We start from the raw sequence: 22810 nt of genomic DNA on the forward strand, positions 1-22810 counted from the left end.
CTTCTTCTATCGCTTAGCAGCTCTTTGAGGTGCCCTTGTCGCAACATGTTTACGACTACCTGCCTTAGGGCGATGCAATCTTCGGTTTTGTGCCCTCGTTCCTGGTGGAACTCACAGAGGGCGTCAGACTTTCTGGTGCTTGGGTCCGATCTCATCTTTGGCGGCCACTTCACTTTTGGTCCGAGCTTCTCCAGAGCATATACTATCTCCATAGGTGACACAAAAAAATGTGAGCAGATAATAAGGTAGGCATACCTCTTTCATTCCTATGAGTTCCTATCCTTGGTTTGGACGTGCCTTCTTCACAGCGGGGAGAGAGCGCATTGGCCGTTCTGACATATGGTTGATGTCGTTCCCTATTAGATCACGGAATTGCATGATCTCTTCTGGCGTTCTCTCTTCGGTCTTTTCTGGATTCGACTTGTACTGAGGTCAATCGATGAATTGGGTCGTTGAGGTCGTCCTCATCTACTCGCACCTCGGCATAGTAAGCATTATGGATTTCATCCCAAGTGATTGAGGGATACTTCATCAATCGATTCAACAGTTTCCTAGTTTCTTTTGAACCATCTCTACTCAGCCCGTTCTGAAAGGCTGCGACCCCGATACCTTTGGATATGTTTGGAAGAGTCATCCTTACTCGATTGAATCGGGGGAAGAAGTCCCTCAATCCCTCTCTTATGGAATATTTAATAGCAAATATGTCGTTCAGTCTCGCTTCGTCCGTCTTGGCTCTAGCTGGGTCATTATGAACTTGTCGGCCATTTCTTCGAAAGTTTCAATGGAGCGTGTTGGTAGCTGCGTATACCATGCTAATGCCCCCCCTGTGAGAGTTTCGCCAAACTTCTTCAGCAAAATGGAGTATACTTGTTCTTTCGTGAGGTCATTGCCTTTCACAGCGGTGACGTAATATGAGTCACATGATCTTCAGGGTCGGTCATGCCATCGTATATCCTGAGGTAGGGCGGCATTTTGAAGGTTTTTGGTATGGTATGCGGGGCTGCATCATCACTGTACGGCTGCTCGACGAACTGTCGGTGTCCCTTTTTGGCAGCAGCTTAGGAGCACCTGGTATCTTACCAACCCGTTCTTGGTGTTCTTTCATCTGGTCTCAGAATGCCTTGTTTTCATTCTCCATTTCTTCCATCCTTTTTAGAATGGCTGCGAGGGTGTTGTCACTTGCACTATTAATGACATTATGAGTTATACATGTCGTTCGAGGGAGGGGTTGGTTGCACTGTTCGTCTGTTTGTTGTATCGTGCAAGTCCCTGCGGTTTCTACAGTCATGCCTGGAGCGGGTTCGTTGAGGACGCTTGTTAGCGTGGCAGTTAGCCACGCCTCAAGGAGTTTCTTCACAGCTGGGGGCGTCCCTTCCTCTACAGGCGTGGAGGTTGCTTTACCACAGGGTTTTGTTATGCTACAGTGTGGGGACGGTGATCCGTCTCTTCTAGGGGACGCATTGGACGTCGTGTCTTCACCCGTCGTTTCACAGCTTTCGTTGATGACATTCGTGAGGTTGGTTGGGAAGTCATTTGTTATTCTCACCCTTTCTTCTCGCCTACTTGCTATGTAGGGCTTTGCACACACAGAGAAAGGAGATCTTGGATTTTTTTGACGTTAGTGACCTGCGTTAGTTGTAGATCTAGAGGAAACTAAAAATTTAACTATGAAATTCCCACAGATAGCGCCAAATTATTTGACCAAAAAGTATAAATCTTGGTTCAAATAATTAAATTTATGTGAATAAGGGTTAATCTTAGCTAATAATAATATCCTTAGATGGGGTCTTAAACGAAGCAATAGTTATTGGGCATATCTGGTCGAACAGTGGTATTATCGTATAATAATTCTAGAAATCAGGAGCAATAATGTGGCATTCAATAATAATGGACAACAATAAATGGAATTCAGGTAAATAAGAGAAATGGTTTACCAATAAAGGGTGGAATAAGTGGATCTTTCTCTCGACAGCGAATGATAGACAGATTCTAGAATATTCAAGTTATTCTTGGATCTGATGGAAAAATCTCGACCAGAATCCTAGAGAAAAAGGTGATGTTTGTATGTTGTAAGTGAGAGCCGAATCTTTTAGTCAAAGTGCTTTTTTTACAAATGAATATATCATCCCCTATCATTGTCTCTTTTTGTTATTTATGTGGGACATATTCCTAAGAAACCCTAATAGCACAAGTGCAAAGAATATCCACTAGAGTATTCTCTTTAATATCCTATCTTGAAAACTAGTCGTTACAGCTCTGTCAACGGTACCCGAACTCGACCTCAACCTCGACCCTTGCTGACATCTCGACTACGACTCTCGTGGACTTTTCGACCACAGGCTTCACTGTTACAAGTCAGCTTTCTATTCTATTTATGACCCATTTGTCCATAGATTTTTGTTTCTAACATTTTTTATCGAAAATGTGTTTGTCCATGAAAATTTGTAAGTTTTTTGGAAATTTTTCGAAAATGAGTTCTTCAAAAACCAAACTTTATTTTCGTCTTCACAAAACTGCAATAGTTTTTGCACGTAAAATGCATGACCAAATATCAATTTTCAACTTACTCCAAATTCTATTTTTTTTTAAAAATTATAATCTTTATGTCCAAACGTCTACTTAGTTATTTGTTTGGATAAAGATTCAAGAAATAAGCTTATGTCTGCCTTTTTGTATTCGGCTTTTTTCTCCATTTTCAAATATTCAAATTGAAGGGACTTATTTAAAATGTACGTTTATGCATTTTGGGACTATCTATTGACTTTTCAACTGTGGCACAAACAGTTACGTTCTCTCAAACTTTTCATTTTCTTCATCCCCACTACTTAACCTCTTAACCGCTACATCATCAATATTTCGCCTCTCTTCTCTTTTTCCCCAGAAAATATCAATGGAAATGCTAAATCACCATTATTTGATAACATTTGCACTATTATTGCATCAATCATACGCTATGCAATATTTGGTAGGGGACTCTATTTGGACTATCCCTCCTATGAATAACTTCTACACCAACTGGTCTTCTTCCCAAGTTTTCATCCCTGGAGATACTCTTTGTAATTCTCAATTTTTTTATTTTTATTTTGTGAAGATATAATTATAATTCATTTCATAGATAAATATTATTGGATTTGTAGTATTAGAATTATTCTCGTATTTTCTTATACTTAGATGTTTACTACTACATGTTATTTCTTCCGCTTCGATTTTCTTATCATCTTATCTTGCTGTTGTCGTTGCTTGTTGTTACTGCTTCCTTTTTCATCTTTCGTTGAGCCGAGGGTCTATCGAAAATACCCCCCTCAACCTTTATATGGTCGGGGTAAGATTTGCGTACAGACTACGTACCCTCACCAAATCCCACTTGTGGGATTACATAGAGTTTGTTGTTGTTGTTAAATATTTGGATTTATTTATCTTATGTTTTTATTATTTGGGGCATGCAGATTTTGACTTTGATCCAGAACTTTACAATGTGATGCAAGTATCAAGAAGAGAATATGGACTTTGCACTGCTGATCACCCTTACAAGGTTTACACAGATGGTCCAGCCAACATTACTTTGATGGAGCCAGGGGTTTTTTACTATATGTGTAGCATCTTAAACTACTGTGCTTTAGGCCAGAAATTGAGTGTCACTGTCCTTCAAAACTACTCATCCAACACCTCGCCTTCGCTTTCGCCTTCGCCTTCGCCTTCGCCTTCGCCTTCGCCTCCCCCGGGTTAGCCTCGATTGCCACCTTTTGTTGGCAGGGACGGATATAGAGTGTAATATATGGATTCAGCAAACTCCTTAGCTAATTAAGTTAGATTTATGTATGTGTTAAGAAATCCGTAAAATATGAATAAATATATCAAATTCCAAACCTAATTATTAGTACTTGAGATTACAATCCTAAAATCTCGAACTCGTAAAATTTAAATTCTGAATTCACCACATTCTGCTAGAACCAAATATTTTGTTTTTGCTCTCTCTCTCATTAGCTTGATTTGCTGTTAAGATTGATCTTGTAACCTACAGTGGAGTTATATCTTTGGATGATTTGAATTTGGTGTTATCTTAGTGTTTTTACTTTGTTTTTAAGACATTGAGTTAAGTATATATTGGCACTTTCTTTTTCATCACTACATAGTTATTGATTTGTAGTCTACACTGTGTTAAAACGAAAATAATAAAACTGTTAGAAGAAACAGAAAATTTGTAAACGATAAGAAATATTTCGAGTCCACAATTTTCTTGTGTGTCCTTAAAGAATTTTAACCCCCTCACAAGTTGTCAAGGTAATGGAGTAAACCCTCCCAGGATGAAACGGAATAAACCTTCCTGCAACAGTGGCAATACAAACTGCAGGATACCAACGAACTCAAAGAACGGAGCAAAATCACACTTACGAATTTGAGAGAGAGAAACTGAAGAAGCCATGCCTCAAAATTTATAGGCAATTATCGGAAGAGGTGTGATGTTTGTTCAGCAAAGGCAGCGTTTTTTGGATTTCAGTTAATTCCGTTAATGAACTGACTGGCATTTAATTAATTATTAAATAATTAATTAAATAAATTTTGTCCAAAAAATAATCTTATCAATTCAAAGCCGAAGCCGAGCGACGACGACGGCGCGAGGGTTCATTCTCTTCGACTCCTTTTAAGAGCTCTAAGAAGTGATCCTATATTTATACACACAAGTGTAGTTGTCTTTCACCAATGTGGTACAAAGTTCATGACAAAAGCTCACTTGATTCAAATTTTTATTTTCCCCCATTTTATTTTTCACCATTTCCCAATTCACACTCTTATTCTTTAAAGCCCAATGCTTAAAGTCTTTAATGCCCAATGCTTAAAGTCCAACATGATTTACAGTCATGTCTCAATTTAAATGCAATTATAGTATGATGATTGGTTTCTTAGGTGTACTGTATTGTATTATGATATATTTAGAGTTTTGTCCGCATGCCTGGTTACATAAAATTTCTGCTGAAATTATCGCACATGGTGAATGTTTAGATGCTCCAATCACAAGCGGATCCCAACTTGTTTTGGACTGAAAGCATTGTTTATTATTATTGGTGTGGTGATCATAACTCATGTTGTGAATTATTATTGTAACTTTTGAAATGATCTATTGATTGAACAGAGGATGTTAAAGTGGTAACGTAGACTAATCTTTGTGAGAAGCCGCAGTTTCATTAGAAACAAATTTTGATCCTTGAACCCCAAAATTAGGAAACCAACATTCTTAAATCTAAAATGCAACACCTAATAATTGATCTAGACAAATCTCGTGTTGATTGCTAAGCAGTTAGTCCAGGCTAGAGGTGGTAAAATGGTTAAAAGAATAGAGTTATTCACTCATATTATTCATTAAAAAATGGGTTGGATAACGAACCTTTTAAAAACGGATCGAATATGGATAAGAACCATATTATCCACTTAGAAAATGGATAACCAATGGATAACTAATGTGTTTAACTTTTACATTTGTAAAGCCTCAAATTGGGGGTTCCTCAAGTTTGGGAGACTAGGAATTCTCCCAAAAGTGATCATATTCAAGAAGCCATGGATAATATGGATATTCATATTATCCGTCGGATAACCCGTTTTTTATCTGCCTCAAATGCGGGTCGGGTCGGATAATTTGTTCGTTTTTAAATCACCCATTTTCGACTAGCTCATATCCGACTAGCCCCACCCGTTTGCCACCCCTAGTCCAGGCATATATGCTCCTCCCTTTTGTTTTATTTTGCAAAAATATCCTTTTAAAATTGAATTAGTAGGTAATCTCCTATTTAATGTTATAATCAACAAAAGAAAAATTGTTATTCAAATTAGTCTATAAATCCTAATTGGCTATACCTCAAATAAAAATGGCAAAATACATAGCTTACCTATCGATCTTGTACTCAAATCCCTGTTACATACCTTTCCACCACGAGCAACCTTTTACACACCCACAACCTTTATAGAGTGTGTCAAAGACACACCACTTTGCCCATGTGGTCGATGCGTATTTTTACCAACAATGAAGCGCGTGAATAGGAGACTTTGTATCAGATGTCAATTTTTTAGTTTTATTTTTTTAAATTTAAAATACGGTCATCTTCTTCCTTGTTTTAAAAAATCACTAAACCTGTCATAGCAGCTCCTTGGTGCTTAGACCAACTTCTCTCCACTGGACCCACCAAGATTTCTCATATCTTTTCTTGTTAATTAGTTCTTAGCTTTGTCGCTTTTTTTGTTGTTGAGAAATTGTAATTAGAATTCAAAAACTAAAGCTCTTTGTAGCTCCACTAACCATTAAAACTTGGCTTAAGCTTATGTATAGAAGATTCTTTTCTTTTTTTTCCAGAAAAGTTTAGCTTGAGCTTTTGCCGTAGCTAAGTTAAATTTTCGAAAGGGTGAAATTTTCAAAATGTTCCCCAGCCATTAAAGCTTAGCTCAAGCTTTTCCAAATAAGCACCAATGTCGGCTCAAGGGTAAGGCATCCCAAGCAATTGCTTTAGGCCCCAAAGTTTAGGGGTCCTATTTTTTTACTAGTAGTACTTTTTAAGGATTAATAGTTTTTTTTTTAAAATTGAATATTTTGAAGTAAAAAATTATAATTTTCTAATAGGAAAAAAAAAAGAAATCTTTGCTTTGTCATAGATATCGACCATGGAGATTTGAATAATCTGAAGCGTGAAAAGTATCTATAGTTTTTATTTAGTGGAAAATTTTGAGATCACTAGGTGAATAGTTTACACTTATTTTTCGAATTAAAAGAATTAATGAAAATACTATAACTAGAAATAATACCCTAATCGATATACTCTATCAGCTAATAAGACTTGAAAAGGTAAGACTTGATTCTTTTTAAGATACCTATATTCCTTATTGAATAATGTTCCTATAACAGTTGCATTTGGGGAAAGAAGTTTATTTAATTTTAATGTAATACAATTTTACCTAGGATCAAAAATGTCTTAAAAGACATTAAAATGGACTAGCTATATTATCAAGCGAAAAAAATTTATTAGAATAACTCGATTATAAATAAAATATTAATAACTTTGCATCTCAAAAAATAAGAAAAATAGACTTAAATTAAAAATATATAAGTTTTTAAAAATTTTTGAAAAAAATAAGGCCCCTCATCAAGATTTGGCTTTAGACCACCAACAATGTTGAGCAGCCCCTGATAAGCATATTCTTTAATTTTGTTAATGGGTTAATTTATAAATTATTAAATCGTAAAATTCTTAATTTTCTTCACTAAGAAATTCACTTAGCTCTTTATTATTACGACCTCACTGCTTCAATTGTGGGAATCTATTAAAATAGAATAAAGAATAGTTAGCTTGTTATATTAGCTAAGTACTGTTGGTGTAGTTAGTTAAGGTTGTTAGTAAGTTGGTTAGTGAGTAGCACATGATGTGCACGTGATCCTACAAGTGTATTTGTATAAAAGTCTGTGACTTGTGGATTTTGTAATGCAAGAGTGAAAACATATCTTCTTTCTCATACTTCCTTCTCCCTAGATTCCAAAACATTCTTCTTCCATAGAACCCTAGCTTCTCATTTCTGTTAATTGACTGAGATTCACAAAGTTAATCCTCAATTTAACATGGTATCAGAGCGGCGATCATGAGGCGTGAGCTCCGACGTAAAACTCCGAGTGAATAAGAATAATTTCGAGCTGGAAGAGGCGGACATGGCGGAATATGAAGTAAGTTCACTCGATCACAATCATCCACTATACCTTCAAGTTGGAGATACTCCAGGGCTGGTTTTAATTTCAATCAAGCTTACATGGCCAGAAAATTATGCCTTGTGGAGCAGAGCAATGAAATTAGCCTTGCGAGGAAAGAGAAAACTAGGTTTTGTGGATGGATCGTGTGTAAAAGCTAGGTACAGAGGGAAATTGGTTGAACAATGGACAAAATGCAATGCGATAGTGTTGTCATGGATAGGAAGCACGGTTTCCAATGTAAGCTGGTTTTAATTTCAATCAAGCTTACATGACCAGAAAATTATGCCTTGTGGAGCAGAGCAATGAAATTAGCCTTGCGAGGAAAGAGAAAACTAGGTTTTGTGGATGGATCGTGTGTAAAAGCTAGGTACAGAGGGAAATTGGTTGAACAATGGACAAAATGCAATGCGATAGTGTTGTCATGGATAGGAAGCACGGTTTCCAATGAATTAATGCCAGGTATTGTCTATGCATCAGATGCGAGAAAAGTGTGAAATGATTTTCAGGAGAGATTTGATCGCTCAAACTTGACGAGAATTTACCATCTCTGGACTGAAATAGAAACAATGAGGCAAGGAACAGATTCAGTAATAAGTTACTACACGAAAATGAAGGATCTGTAGGACGAATTGGATGTGTTGGCTCCTTTATCATGCTGTGATTGTGAGGAAGCGAGGCCATCTGTTGAACTCCTGAAGTCACAACGTTTGTTGCAATTCCTTATGGGATTGAATGAAAGTTACAGCAATGTAAGAAGCAATATGCTTGCTAGGAGACCAGTGGTGATAGTAAATGAAGCTTATGAGATTGTCACACGGGAAGAGAGTCAGAGATCGCTTGGTGTTGTGGACACTCACATAGATCCATTAACTATGCTTGTAGGAAAAACACAAGGATTCAAACCAAGAGGACCAGGGATGATATGTGAATATTGTGGCTATAAAGGCCACTTGAAGGAAAATTGCTATAAGCTTGTAGGATACCCCCCAGACTTTAAAAGTAAGATGAAAAATGGTCACTTTGGTGAAACTCTTGGGATATCTAGCAGCAGAACATAGACTGGAGGAGGCTATAAGCCAAGCATCAACACTGCAACAACAGAGGATTAGGTGCAGGGACATTTGTTTACTGAGGAAGAGTATTCACGACTCATGAGCTTGCTTAACAAACCTTCACCAGGTGATTGCAACTCGAACATGGTGGCAAGTACTGTTACATTGCTTTCTGAGACTTATATCTGTGAACGGATAATAGACTCAGGGGCATCACACCTTATTACTCCCTACAAGGAATTGCTAGAAGACATAAGAAGTTTAGAAAAGAGTCACAGCAGTAGAGTACAAGTACCAACTGAAAATAAGTCATCTATATATAGTGCAGGAAGTACAGTGGTACTAGGAAGTCATAAAATCACGTATGTGTTGCACGTGCCAGACTTCAAATTTAATTTGCTTTCAGTGTCAAAGCTAACCAAGGAATTACTGTGTAAGGTCACTTTCTTTCCTAACTTTTATGTGTATTAGGGACTTTACAATGGCAAGGCAATGGGGATTTGTAGAGAAAATAGTGGACTCTACATATTGCAAAGATAAATAAAGCCTACAGTAGGAGCAATTGTAATAAAAGGTGTAGATGAAACTTAGTTGTGGCACTTAAGGCTAGGATATCCTTCAGTTATAGCAATGCAACACATACCAAGACTGAAGAACAAACTGAATAACACAGTGCAAGAGCAACGCTCAGTATTCCCAATGGCAAAGCAAGTGAGATTAAAGTTTCCTATTAGTAAGAGTAGCACTAGTGGTATTTTCCAACTGATACATGTAGACATGTGGGGACCTTACAGAAGGCCTACTTTTGATAGAAAATAATTCTTTGTTACTGTGGTGGATGACTATAGTAGGTACACTTGGGTCTGTTTACTTTAATCTAAATGTGAAGTGTCAGTTGTACTTAAGAATTTCTTGACTATGATAAGAAATCAGTTTGGTGTATGTGTGAAAATATTAAGGTCGGATAATGGCACAAAATTATTTAACTCTCAAAGTAATGAACTATTCACTTCTCTTGGAATCATTTATCAAAGCAGTTGTGCTTATACATCACAGCAAAAAGGGTCAGTAGAAAGAAAACATAGATATATTTTAGAAGTGGCAAGAGCATTGAAAATTCAAGGTGCTATTCCAGTCAGATTCTGGGGTGAATGTGTTAAAACAGCAGTCTATCTAATAAATAAGTTGCCTACACCAGTACTAGAAGGCAAAAAAACCATATGAGGCACTCTATGGGAAGGAACCAGTGATGGATCATTTGAGAGTGATTGGTTGTCTATGCTATGAAAGCAGTCTACCTAGGTCTGATAAACTAGCTCCTAGAACAAGGAAGGCAGTGTTAATGGCTATTCTGAGAATCAGAAGGGGTACAAGCTATTTAACTTGGACACTAAGACCATTTTTTATCAGTAGGGATTTCAGTTTTAGGGAAAAAACTTTCCTTTCATATCCATGTCAATCGAAAATGAAGATGATAGCATTATTCATACCAATAACCAATTTAGGAGGTACACATTCATATAATGAAGAGAATTCTCATTAGGGGTGTTCAAAATCGAACCGAAATCGAAAACAGAACCGAAACCAAAGCCTAATGGCTTATTGGTATCGGGATAACGGTTTAACGGACGGGGAACGGATTGAATTTTTTTTATTAACGGCTTATCGATTTGGTGACAGATTATTTAATTTTCTTAACGGATAATCCGTTAACCCGTTAGGAATATATATATATATATAAAATTTATTTTTATCCATATATATATTAAATAATCAAAAATCCTTCTTCCACTTCCAGTACTCTATCTCTATTCTCTATTACTAATTTACTATTAGATAAATTTTAATTGCTTGCTCGCGCATTCTTTTCAATCCTATCAAACCAAAAACAATTTACTTGATTGCTTCACGTATTCTTACCACCTCCAGTAGGTGCAGTGGAAGTACCAAAACTTAACAAACAAGAGATAGTTTAACGAGTAGAATCTGCTGTTAAATTGGGTTTAACACATACATCTGCAGGTTTGCTTGCATGTAAAAAAAACGTCAGTCCGCACACATTTCGGCAGGTGTTCTTGGATTGTTTAGAAATAGAGCGACATTTAAAGAAAATTGGAGCAGTTATAAAACAAGAGCAAGAAATCCTATTCTTTGACCAACATCAGCATACATTTGAAGCACGGCGAAGCAAATTTTGGACCCTCGCTAAATTTGGTAAATTGCCTCATGTGCAATATAGATTGAATTAGACCGTTAAACCGCCCAATAACCGCCCGATAAGAGCTAAACCGATACCAATCCGCCCGATATCTTATCGGGTGGCTAGCAGATTAATACATCTAAAAGCCGATAACCGATAAGCCAAACCGCTAAGAGTAAATAACCGCCCAATCCGCCCGATAAGCAGCCCTAATTCTCATACTTCACCTACACCACAACAGTCTGATCCAATACACCAAGATGAAATTGAGTCTACAGAAACTACACACACACATGACATTGCAGATCATCAGATAGATACACAGCACATTACACCTAATCCTTCAATAGAGACAATACATGATTGTCAACCAACAGAATCTAATGAAGAGATGCCTAATGAGGAACCAGTAGAAAGACAACATTCAGCTGAACAAATGTCAGAGAATGACAAAGGCAAAAGAGTTAATAAGCTACCCATTTGGTTAAAGGACTATGTCACTACCAAAAGAGGGTTTTCTAAGTGCTCATATTCCAATGCAAATTATGTGGGATATGATCACTTATCTGCTGATTATCAGAAGTATTTGAGCCTGTTTTCAGGCCCCACAGAGCCAAGAAACTTCAAGGAAGCATCTCAAGATCAGAAGTGGATTGAAGCAATGCAATATGAGGTTGCTACTTTAGAGAAAAATCACACTTGGGAGCTTGTTGACTTACCTAAAGGGAAGCAGATTGTAGGCTCAAAATGGGTATATAAAGTCAAGTACAAGCCAAATGGAGATGTGGACAAATACAAAGCCATGCTTGTTGAAAAAGTTTACACTCAACAGGAAGGATTAGACTACCATGAAATCTTCTCACATGTTGCTAAGATGGTGACAGTGAGAACAGTGATCAGTGTTGCAGCTTCGAAAAATTGGCCTCTATTCCAGATGGATGTCTACAAGGAGATCTACAAGAGGATTTTTATATGGAACTGCTTCAGGGTTTTCAAAGGCAGGGGGAGTATAAAGTCTGCAAACTACTCAAATCATTGTATGGATTGAAGCAAGACTCAAGGCAATGGAACATAAAACTCACAGATGCTCTCCAAGAAGCAGGTTATCTTCAAAGCCCTTATGATCATTCTCTATTCACCGGAAAAGAAAATGATGAAATTGTCATTGTCTTGGTATATGTGGATGATCTTGAAATCACTGGTAATAGTGGAAGATTAATTGAGCAAGCCAAGAATACACTGGATAGAAACTTCAAAGTGAAGGACCTAGGTGAGCCAAGGTATTTCCTAGGAATTGAGGTGTTAAGATCTAAGGATGGTATACTTCTCAATCAAAGGAAGTACACACTTGAATTGATCTTAGATGTTGGTTTAAGTGGTGCTAAATCAGTTAACACACAACTAGAGGTGAACACAAAGCTCACTACTGTAGACTATGATGAACATGAGGGAGGTATCAATGATCCTTTGCTTAGAGACATTATTCTTATCAAAAACTAGTTGGGAAACTGCTCGATCTTATTATCACCAGGTCGGATATCAGCTTTGTTGTGCAAGTTCTTAGCCAATTTATGCAGAAACCTAAGACCTCGCACTGAGAGCCTGCCCTCAGATTGGTAAGATATCTCAAAGGCTCACCAGGGCAAGAGATTCAAGCCTATGTACACAGTTGACTGCATTTTGTGATAGTGATTGGGCATCTTGTCCAAACACTAGGAGATCTATCATTGGGTATGTTGTGAAGCTGGGAGATTCACTTGTTTCTTGGAAATCGAAGAAACAACACACTGTGAGTAGAAGCTCAGCAGAAGCTAAGTATAGAAGCATGGCAGCAGCAGTTTCTGAGGTGATTTGGTTGACAAGTTTGGTGAAGGAATTAGGGGTGATTGTCTCTCAACCTGTGAAGCTGATGTGTGACAGTAAAGCAGCAATACAAATTGCTTCCAACCCCGTCTATCATGAGCGGACAAAGAACATTGAAATTGATTGTCACTTTATGAGAGGCACCATTAAAGGTGGACTGATATTGTAGAACATGTCAACACAAAAGACCAGCTTGCTTATTTACTGACCAAAGCTCTAGGAACTACACAACACCAATCACTTCTATCCAAGCTTGGAGTGTTCGATGTCTTTTACCCTCCAGCTTGAGGGGGAGTAAATAGAGTTAAGAATAGCTAGTCTGTTATATTAGCTAATTACTGTTGGTGTAGTTAGTTAAGGCTGTTAGTAAGTTGGTTAGTGAGCAGCACATGATGTGCACGTGATCCTACAAGTGTATTTGTATAAAAGTCTGTGACTTGTGGATTTTGTAATGCAAGAGTGAAAACAGATCTTCTTTCTCATACTTCCTTCTCTCTAGATTCCAGAACATTCTTCTTCCATAGATGAACCCTAGCTTCCCATTTCTGTTAATTGACCGAGATTCACAAAGTTAATCCTCAATTTAACAGAATCGAAAGAGCACAAAAAGAAAATGAATGCATGGTGATGGCAGTTATGGTAGACAAGATGAAGAAGATGGGGATAATTGCAATTTTATGTGCTATATATTTATTAATTAGTCAGTGACACGTATCACGGCCTTATTGGCGCATGACAGTACATATGCTCTGAAAATCTGGTTAAGAAAAAAGTGGCGTATCTTAGACACATTCTACAAAGATTGGGCGTGTAAAAAAAATTGTCCGTAATGAAAAGGTGTGTAACAAGGATTTGGACACAAGGTAGATGGACAAATTATGTATTTTGCCAATAAAAATCTGAAATGTGGTACACGACGAAGATTATTTGATGGATAAGAATGTAAATCATCCCAGATGCTTGACATTAATTTCGAACATCAAAATTAGATCTACCGCATTCATAAAAAAAATTCAATATTTGCAAATAGTATTTGAATACTGGTGAAATATTAAAACTTATTTTTAGGAGTATTTCAAGTGAAAAAATAATTTACACTTACGATTCTTTAAGTTTTTTCTTTTTCAAGTAAAATTTATATTCAAACACAATTTCAATTTTATATTTGTTATATATATACCAAAAGTGTGGATATATATATATAAATATTATCCGAGTATCTTTTCAGACGACGTCAGTAGGAAATAATCTAAATAATATAGGGTTTACCAACTCTAGTGACTAGTAATCAGAATGAAACGATCAAGAATCCACCTGTAAATTAAATTAAATTGCATCTGCCCTGACACCAGCCACGTGTTAGTCTAACTGGCTATCTATTTATTTTATGTTTCTACGCAAAATAAAAAAATATTAGCCTATAATAATAATTAAATGCGCACGTGACTATTAGGACCACACATATAGCCAGTGGATCTATACATGAGGATTAAATAAATTTGTTTGACTGACTAAATCACCTAATCCCTGGTAATTTATTGTTAATATACAACTTTTCTTCTCTCTTGGAACTCTCCTGTATCCTTAACTTCATCTGTAATATTCATCAATTAATTGCGTCATGTTATGAAACAATAGTATTGCAGAGAAAAGTAGGGAGAGAGAATTCTTATTGATTTGGGATGATTTACAATGGAATAGAACCCTCTATTTATAGGGAAAGGTTGACTTAGCCACCAAGTAATAAACCCTAGAATCTCTCTAGAATATAGACATTCACCTTAAATAGAATTCTATTTATAACACTCCCCCTTGAATGCCTATTCAACAGATAATGTGCCTCATTAAAACCTTAACTAAGATAAAACCCAATGGGAAAAAAATTCTAGAGAAGGAAAAAGAGTACACCTATCTACAATACGCCTTTTGGTTGCCTCGTTAAAAACCTTGCAAAGAAAACCCAGTGGGACAAAACCTTATAAGGGAAAAAAAGTGCAACACGTATTACTCCCCCTGATGAGAGCATCAATTCACATTCTTGACCTTTTGCATTCCAATCTTGTTCACCATCTTCAAAAGTTCTTTGGTAGAGATTTGATGAACAAATCAGCCATATTAACTTGAATGAATATATTGCACCTTGAAATCATCATTCTTGATAGAGATGAATTGTCTTCATATGATCTTGTTGGAATCGTCAGTTCAATATCTTCACACAGAGGTGAAAACTCTTGCTATCATATTATCATGCATATAGTTATAGCAAGATACATTTATACACAAATTGCACTGAGGATGTAGTACTTCATGACCATGAATTCAATATGCTTTAACCAATTTAAATCCTTCAGGGATTGTTAAGTCATATAAGTCATATAATAGACTTTAGATGCATATCAAGTTTTCATGTCATGCTAGACATATAAGATATCTGTTGCTCCCCAACGCACACGCAAGTATACGTGGTCGACAAGTAATATAATGATAAGTTGAGTGTCGAACCCACAGAGACTTGTATAAACTACTCACTAAATCACTGAACTTGCTATTCAATCTAGCTAAAAGCATCAATAATATGATTATACTATACTACGATTCTAAATACTAACTAAATTATCAAGTAACAAGTTGATTGTTGTGTATTCAGTAGAGACAAGTATTCCAGGGTTGTGATCGATTCACCATTCGTATTGTGTTCTAATTAACTCTCCCTTTCATATAATTCACTCATGGTTGCTAATTAATCGATAAATGCTCTCATTGCCTTCTCCCGAAGTACTACTCACCTATTCTCAATAGATTAATGCCTATATTCGTATGAAATCAATCTATTAAGAACACATTAAGATTGCGATATTTAATTAAGCACGGTGACTAGGTATATTCCTATCCTAACCACAAATCCGCTCCCCCTAAGGGTTAAGATCATGCTCTCTTCAATTCTTCTCTAATCTAAACATGGCTTTCCCAAGCATAGCATAGATAGTAAATAGAACCTAACTGTTGGCCAGACAATTAAGCAATTAAACACAGAATTGAAGAAACAACCATATGTTGGTGAATTATAATCAAGGTTAAGTTAAAATCAAACAACAATATTCATGGCTAAATCACAACCCCAGAACAATGGGTGTTTAGCCACTCATACTCATGTTCATCACAATAAGGTTCAATTTCATCACAATTAGCAAAAACAAAGGGAAGAAAAGAAGAACTTGATGGTTAATTTTCCTCCTTGCCTCTTGCCTCTCTATTTCTCCCACTAGACTATGAAAACCTTGATAAATAATCCTTAGGCGAGCTTGACTTTATATAGGTTAAGTGGAGTTTCCTCCAAATTTCCAATTATACCCCTGACAAATAATTTTCGGAATTCGAACTAGCGCGGGCGCGCATCTGACCGCGCTAGTTGGCCAATCCTACTGTTTTGAACGCGCTAAATTAGCGCGGGCGCGCACCTGGGCGCGCTAGCCCAGGTCCTCAATTCCTTGATTTTTTCCTCGTCTTCGTGCGTACTCAGCTCCGAGGGGTCGTTTTTTTGCTCTAAAGTAGTTCCAATCACCTCTTTAAGGCATCACATAGGCTCTTCATCCTGCAATGTATACAATTCCCAATTAGAGTCCATTTTTAATCAATTAACCACATTATGACATCGGAACATAATCAAACGGGAGCATAAATAATCGCTAAATTACCTAAATTCAGCCTCTTGTCAATATCGAAAACTGATTGCACGTACTATTGACTTTATACTTTCAAGTGTTTGAACTGCAGGTCCAAAACTACTTGTCTTTCATATGAAACCAAATTCTACTTGAATTATTTCTCCAGCCTTAAGATCCTCATATATATATTTAGCGCTATTATAGATGTCGTCGACAAACATTCTATATCGGTTCCAACCTCCTTATTTTTCATAAAGACATAACATAGAGATCTCTTCATTCATATATTCAGGTACTTGAATCTCTCATGAGATTTTATGAAGTGTTATGTCATGTGATCTTCTAGATCACTTGCCTCCTTTATTATGATTATTTTAATCATTTGCTCATCTTCTTTATCAAGAAGTTTATTTGAAACCGATTGTCTATACGCTTTAAGCTTACCATAGACATTGTCCTTCTAGGACTTAATAGGAGCATTTGCAATGAGAATATAGTTACTTTCTTTGGGTCAGCAAATGCGTCTGGCATGCTTTGCAATATATTGCAAATGAATTATCCTTTTATGAATTTCAAGTTCATATTATCTTATTCGAGGATCTATATGTACAAATGATAATTCATTCCACGTAACTTTTTCTCAACTGTTTATCATGTCTTCCCCTCATGTTAGAAAAACTAACTTGTTTCCTCAACTTTGAGAACCCATCTTTGTGCGTTATGGTGTTAATCAAAATATACACCGCACATCAATAGTAATAAGATGGAATTATTTGGTTCCTGACCCTGAACCACTTGTGAAGGGAGAAAATAATATACTTTGGTATATACCGTATATTAAACTGATATAGATAATTTTGTTCTCATAAGCAATAATTTAGCTATTAAGTGGAGGCACTCAATAAATTATTTTGCTAAACCAACTGTGATGTAAACCAACTTATCAAGATGAACTTCTTGAATAGAAAATCTGGAGATTATGCTCGAAATTAAATTATTGAGCAAGTTACCTCGCAAAATACCATGTTGCGGGTTATTAATAATCGCACATGTAACCATCTCATAGATGCATCTTATGTGGTATACATGGCAGGTGAATGGGCCCATATTCACCTTTGATATTTCCAGCATTCATGGGATTCAATCCCAATTTTTGTTGGTCTATTAATTAATGAGAACAAGCAACATTGGAGAATTCGTAAAGAACTATCTAGTTCTTTAATATTTACCCATGTGAATTCTCTTTTATTTTTGCACATCATACTTAAATTGATATGGCTAAACCAATTATGTCAACTGAATAAATTATCAATATTGATAAACTTCAGATTTACACCATGACGTGTGCAATTATCAATAAACTCCAAGTTTATTATGATATGGGTTTTTATATCAATAAACTTCTCTTTATTGTGGCATTCTTTTGTTCGTGTAGTTCTAACTGGAGAATAAAGCGGGTAGCTTTTCACATACATATTACCCCGCTACAAGTTGTAGTAATAGAAAATATTAAATATTTCCTTTATTTATCGTCTCAATATAACCAACCGCTTTCGCGAATACTTTAGAAACTGAATAAGTTTCTTTGAGACTTACTACAACACAACGTCTTATTGATAATCAATTTTTTCCAAAATAGTATAATTGGATCTTCTAGAGCTCTCAATTAATTTTGTACTATCACATATTCATCAACATCCATATGATGAATATCTCTTTTAAAGAGAAAGTTATACCATTATAGGCATGGTCAAAATTATATGCAAGATATGTTTCTTGCATTATTGTTGTCCTTTAATAATCAAATTGCCAAAATATTTTGGCATACAATAGGTACGTGACCAATGACAATTCATTCCATAATAATGATATTATTTTCTTATATCATCTCAAACCTCCTTCTAGAGGTGAGTGTGGTATATTCACTACCACTAGCATGTTCATATTCTTCCAAAAATGAATATGTATTCATAAGTCAGATATTGTCACATTCACATCATGAATGGACCATAATCATCTATATGTGCTTTATAAAGTCTCATGTCAAATCGATGACAAATATTACTTTCACAGAGTGAAGGATTATTTTGAGAACTCTTATTGTTCTCATTACCACAATGATGACGATTATAATTTCGTCTATTGCCACGTCCACATTCATTGATACCTTTATGGTAATAATTTTGTCTTCTTTCAGACTTATTACAAATTGCTATCACATTCTCTTAAGGGAATGAGAATGGAGCCAACTCAATGGGACGAGTTTTCAATTCTTTGCCCACAATCGTACCTGAATTTGATCATGGCAAGACACAGAAATTTTACCACTTTGGGTGGTTATAATTTCTTGCAAACTCCATTAGAGTTAAAATCAAGATTTATTGTCTTTGCTTGTATTTAAAATCAAATTATAGAATGAAAGAGAAAAATACGGTAAAATACTTACCTTAATTAAATTCAGAATATAATCATGAAGGAAGTTCATGGAACAATTGACAGTCATTATGCTAAATCCCAAAGCTTCTACTCAATTGGTTAGAGTCTCGTACTGATAACGTGTTATGAAACAATAAAAGAAGAAGAATAGTATTGCAGAGAAAAGTTGGGAGAGAGAATTCTTATTGATTTGGGATGATTTACAATGGAATAGAACCCTCTATTTATAGGGAGAGGGTGACTTAGCCACCAAGTAATAAATCCTAGAATCTCTCTAGAATATAGATATTCACCTTAAATAGAATTCTATTTATAACACGTCATTCGTTGTGCACAAGAGTATTTTTTTTTATTCCTCCTCGGGAGCTTCCCACTTTGTCCTCCCGAGATGACTCGAACCCGAACCTAACTGGAAATGTACGATATTTATTACTTACTCTCTCTTGTCTGTCTCTTAGTAATCACTATATCAATATACCCAATCACGACTCTCCAAGTGGGTATTCTAATTGCTAAAATATCACAATTTATATTGTGGTATAACGAGTTCGAATCTTAATGATCTAGAAATTACAGTTTTCTAACTATGCTAAAAAAAAAAAAGACGAACATTCAACTTCTTGATCTCCAAACATCAAGTCAGTACACACATGTATATGTAGCAAGATTATCAAAAACTTTTACACTATGTTTCGAATAAGAGATCATAATTTAATTGATTTTGATTTTTATGAATAGATTATGATCATTTAGATGCTAATATTTAAAATCTAAAAGTTTGTCAGAACAATAATTTCTTTGCATCTCCAGATCTCTAATATGCCCTCCACTATATATGCCTTGGAACTCGTATAGTATAAACCACTTGTTTTTTTGATTTGCCAGCTCAAAGCCATCTACGCAATCAGTGGCGAAGCTAAAAAATTTTCCTAGGGTATTCAAATTTGAAAAAGTCGAAAAAATTTGCCGATAAAGGATGTTCAATATTTATTATACACCTCTAAAACTTAATATTTTACATATATACATAATTTAATTTTTTCAAGAAAGGTGGTCAAATTGACTATATGCATGATTTGCCTTATTCTTATTAATTCTTCGATTACAACTTTGCCTATTTATTTCGTTGGCATATGGCAATCAATTCACATCATTGTGTGGCTATTTTCAGTGTATCTGAACAAGAAAAAGAAAACTCTGCCTGAAATAAATGCTATGATGGTGAGCTTTGGGGTAATTGTAAAGTCATCTCTGTATGTCTTATAGGTCACGGGTTCAATTCATGGAATCAGACACTAATGCTTGCATTAGAATAGACTATCGCGGGATGCTTTGTACAAGTGAAGTAACCTAGACTGTATAGTACTTTGCAGTATTTACCGGACAAGAAAAACATGAAGAGAATAATAAAGAACAAATTACATCAGAGGAAGAAAAAAATACTAGGTGGTTTCTTTTCATCTACTTAAGTTTTGATGGACGGAGTTATCTCGATAATTGTACAGGTGAAAGCGGTTTGATACCAAGTAAATTATCCGAAATGCGTATCAATGATCCGAAAATATTATAAAAATAAAAGTAGAAAGAACTGAAAAAGAAAAGAAACCATCTACCTTATTGAATTTGTTGATGAGGAGTAACTAATGGACTCAAATTCCCTTGTTGCAAGAGAACCACTTTCTTTTTTGTATAACTATTCCATTGATCCGATTAATTCAGATTCGCATAGCATATAACCTATCAAAGAGGAACCACCTCAACTAAAGGAGAAGGAAGTGGAGAATTTCTACAAATAGGACAAGTGGGATGAAGCCTAAGCCAAGGGTCAATACACATGATATGAAAAAGATGGCCACAATTAGGCAATAGTCTAAGCATATCTTTATCTTTATAATCAGCCAAACAAATAGAACAGCCAGAAGAAGATGCAGTGTCACCTATTTTGTGAGCCTTAACTTGTGCATATAATAACTTTGGATAGGTCCGTATAGTATCTTCGTCAATACCTTGTTGAATAAGAATCATTCCATTTTCAACTGTCGTTATTGTTGTTGTTGTTATTGTTGTGGCAGAATTGTTGCGAGATCGCATTCGAATGTACAAATAAGAAGCATAGGTAATGACTATGAGGATAATAAGGATTCCAACAGAAAATATAAAGCCATAGCCAGAGTAATTTAATCTGTTTTCACCTAATTCTTCTGGAGTACCTTCACTTAGTTCACCACCTTCCATATATGGAAATGAAGATGTATTGTTTTCTTAAATAAATTGTGGAGAAAAGACGGGGTTACGTTTTTGAACTTTGGATGGTGGGGAAGATGAGTTTGAGAGAAAGAGAAAAGGAAATTATATTTATTAATGATAAAAGAGCTTTTGATGTCACGAAAGATCAAGCAACTTAAAGGGGATTACCATCCAAGGTTGGTGATGCATTTAAAATACCCCTTCATTTTATTTTTATTTAAAGGTCTTAGTTTCGGGTGTGAAAATGAAATTACCGGAGAGCAAGTGAAATTTTCCAGCGCAAATCCAAATAAGCGTGCCTCAAAACGGATACTAATTACCAAGTGAGGGAAAAAAACTTAAAGGGAATGATTTTTTTTTTTTCTTTTTGTGAAAATTTTCTTTTTCTTTATTTATTTGAAGGGATGGAAATTGATTGTGTGTTATGGGTGATTTTTTTTATTGGAGGGGGGAAATAAGTTGATCCCATTACTCAATGTTTGTCCCAAGATTGTGACATGGCTAGTTGGTGGCGTTTGATAAGTGTTGAAATATTAATTTTTATTTTTCAAATTTTTAAAAAAAGATTATCAAGCAAATAACATTAAAGAATTTTTTTTCAGTTTTTGCAAAAATTAAAAATACATCGAGAGTAATTTTTTAAGGTTTTCAGTTATTGCATAACTAAAAAAAAATCTCTAATGACATTTGGTTGAAATAAAATCAAATTTTAACTATTTTTGCCCGTTAAAAAATAAAAAATAAATTTAGGAAAAACTTTTTCACCTGCTTTTGAGACAAATGCTAGTCTATGATCTATCAATTTAGGAAGTTGACTCATTTAGTGTCAGTCAAAAGGAAAAAAAAAACTTTTTTTTTATTTATGTTTGAAATTAACCGGATGGTGGAAGGAAACTCGTGTAGAAAATTGGAGTTGGAGGAGTACTATGGTAGGTTAGAGTTGGGTTGAGATTTGAAGTTTACGAGTTCTTGTAATTCTCAAGTTTATATAAAATACTCTCTCTAATTTATTTTAATTGATTTTTTGGTTCTTTTTACACATATTAAGGAATTTACCTTTTAGCATTCATTAACAATAAAATTGATCATATTAACCTTAATTTGTTCACAGAAAATATAACGAATACTCATAAGCTCTTTACTTTAAGGGCAACTTTAAAAAAATTAATTAATTCTTTTTTAATATCTGAAAAAAACAAATATTGTGAATAACAAAAAAAACTAAAAAAAATCAATTAAAGTAGACTGGAAAGTAATAATTGAGTTCGCTGTCAAATATTTATAATAATACTTGTCTGGCAAAAGCTGCCTAATGACTCAGCTTTTGTGCTTTGTGTAGGTTGAATTACTTGTCATAATCTCTTGTAAGAATCTATTGTAATACAGGTGTGATAAGATTACATAAGTTTATTGATGCCAAAATTGAGATCGTAGACTTGCTCCTTTTCCAAAATATTCCCTTTTAAAATACACATAATTGGTCCTTTTTATAAATCCATTTGGCTAGAAAGGTTACTCCCTCGTGTTCACTTTAATTGATTTTTTAGTTATTTTTATATATATTAATAAATGCACCTTTTAGAATTAATTAACAATAAAATTGACCAAATTACTCTTAATTTAT

At 35.3% G+C, this 22810-nt stretch overlaps 2 protein-coding genes across 2 annotated transcripts; one reads left to right on the forward strand and one right to left on the reverse strand.

Moving 5' to 3' along the window:
* The first annotated feature begins 2811 nt into the window (after positions 1-2811).
* Positions 2812-4031, forward strand: LOC109209563 (mavicyanin-like). Its single transcript, XM_019372864.1, has 2 exons — positions 2812-3056; positions 3447-4031. The coding sequence occupies exons 1-2, from the start codon at positions 2891-2893 to the stop codon at positions 3725-3727; spliced, it is 447 nt and encodes a 148-aa protein (XP_019228409.1). The 5' UTR covers positions 2812-2890; the 3' UTR covers positions 3728-4031.
* Positions 4032-20227: 16196 nt separating this feature from the next.
* LOC109209557 (RING-H2 finger protein ATL70-like) lies at positions 20228-21319 on the reverse strand. The gene has a single exon (XM_019372853.1). The coding sequence runs from the start codon at positions 21172-21174 to the stop codon at positions 20680-20682; it is 495 nt and encodes a 164-aa protein (XP_019228398.1). The 5' UTR covers positions 21175-21319; the 3' UTR covers positions 20228-20679.
* Between the last annotated feature and the right edge of the window lie 1491 nt (positions 21320-22810).

Source organism: Nicotiana attenuata, unplaced genomic scaffold (assembly GCF_001879085.1).
Source record: "Nicotiana attenuata strain UT unplaced genomic scaffold, NIATTr2, whole genome shotgun sequence".
NCBI classification, from domain to species: domain Eukaryota; kingdom Viridiplantae; phylum Streptophyta; class Magnoliopsida; order Solanales; family Solanaceae; genus Nicotiana; species Nicotiana attenuata.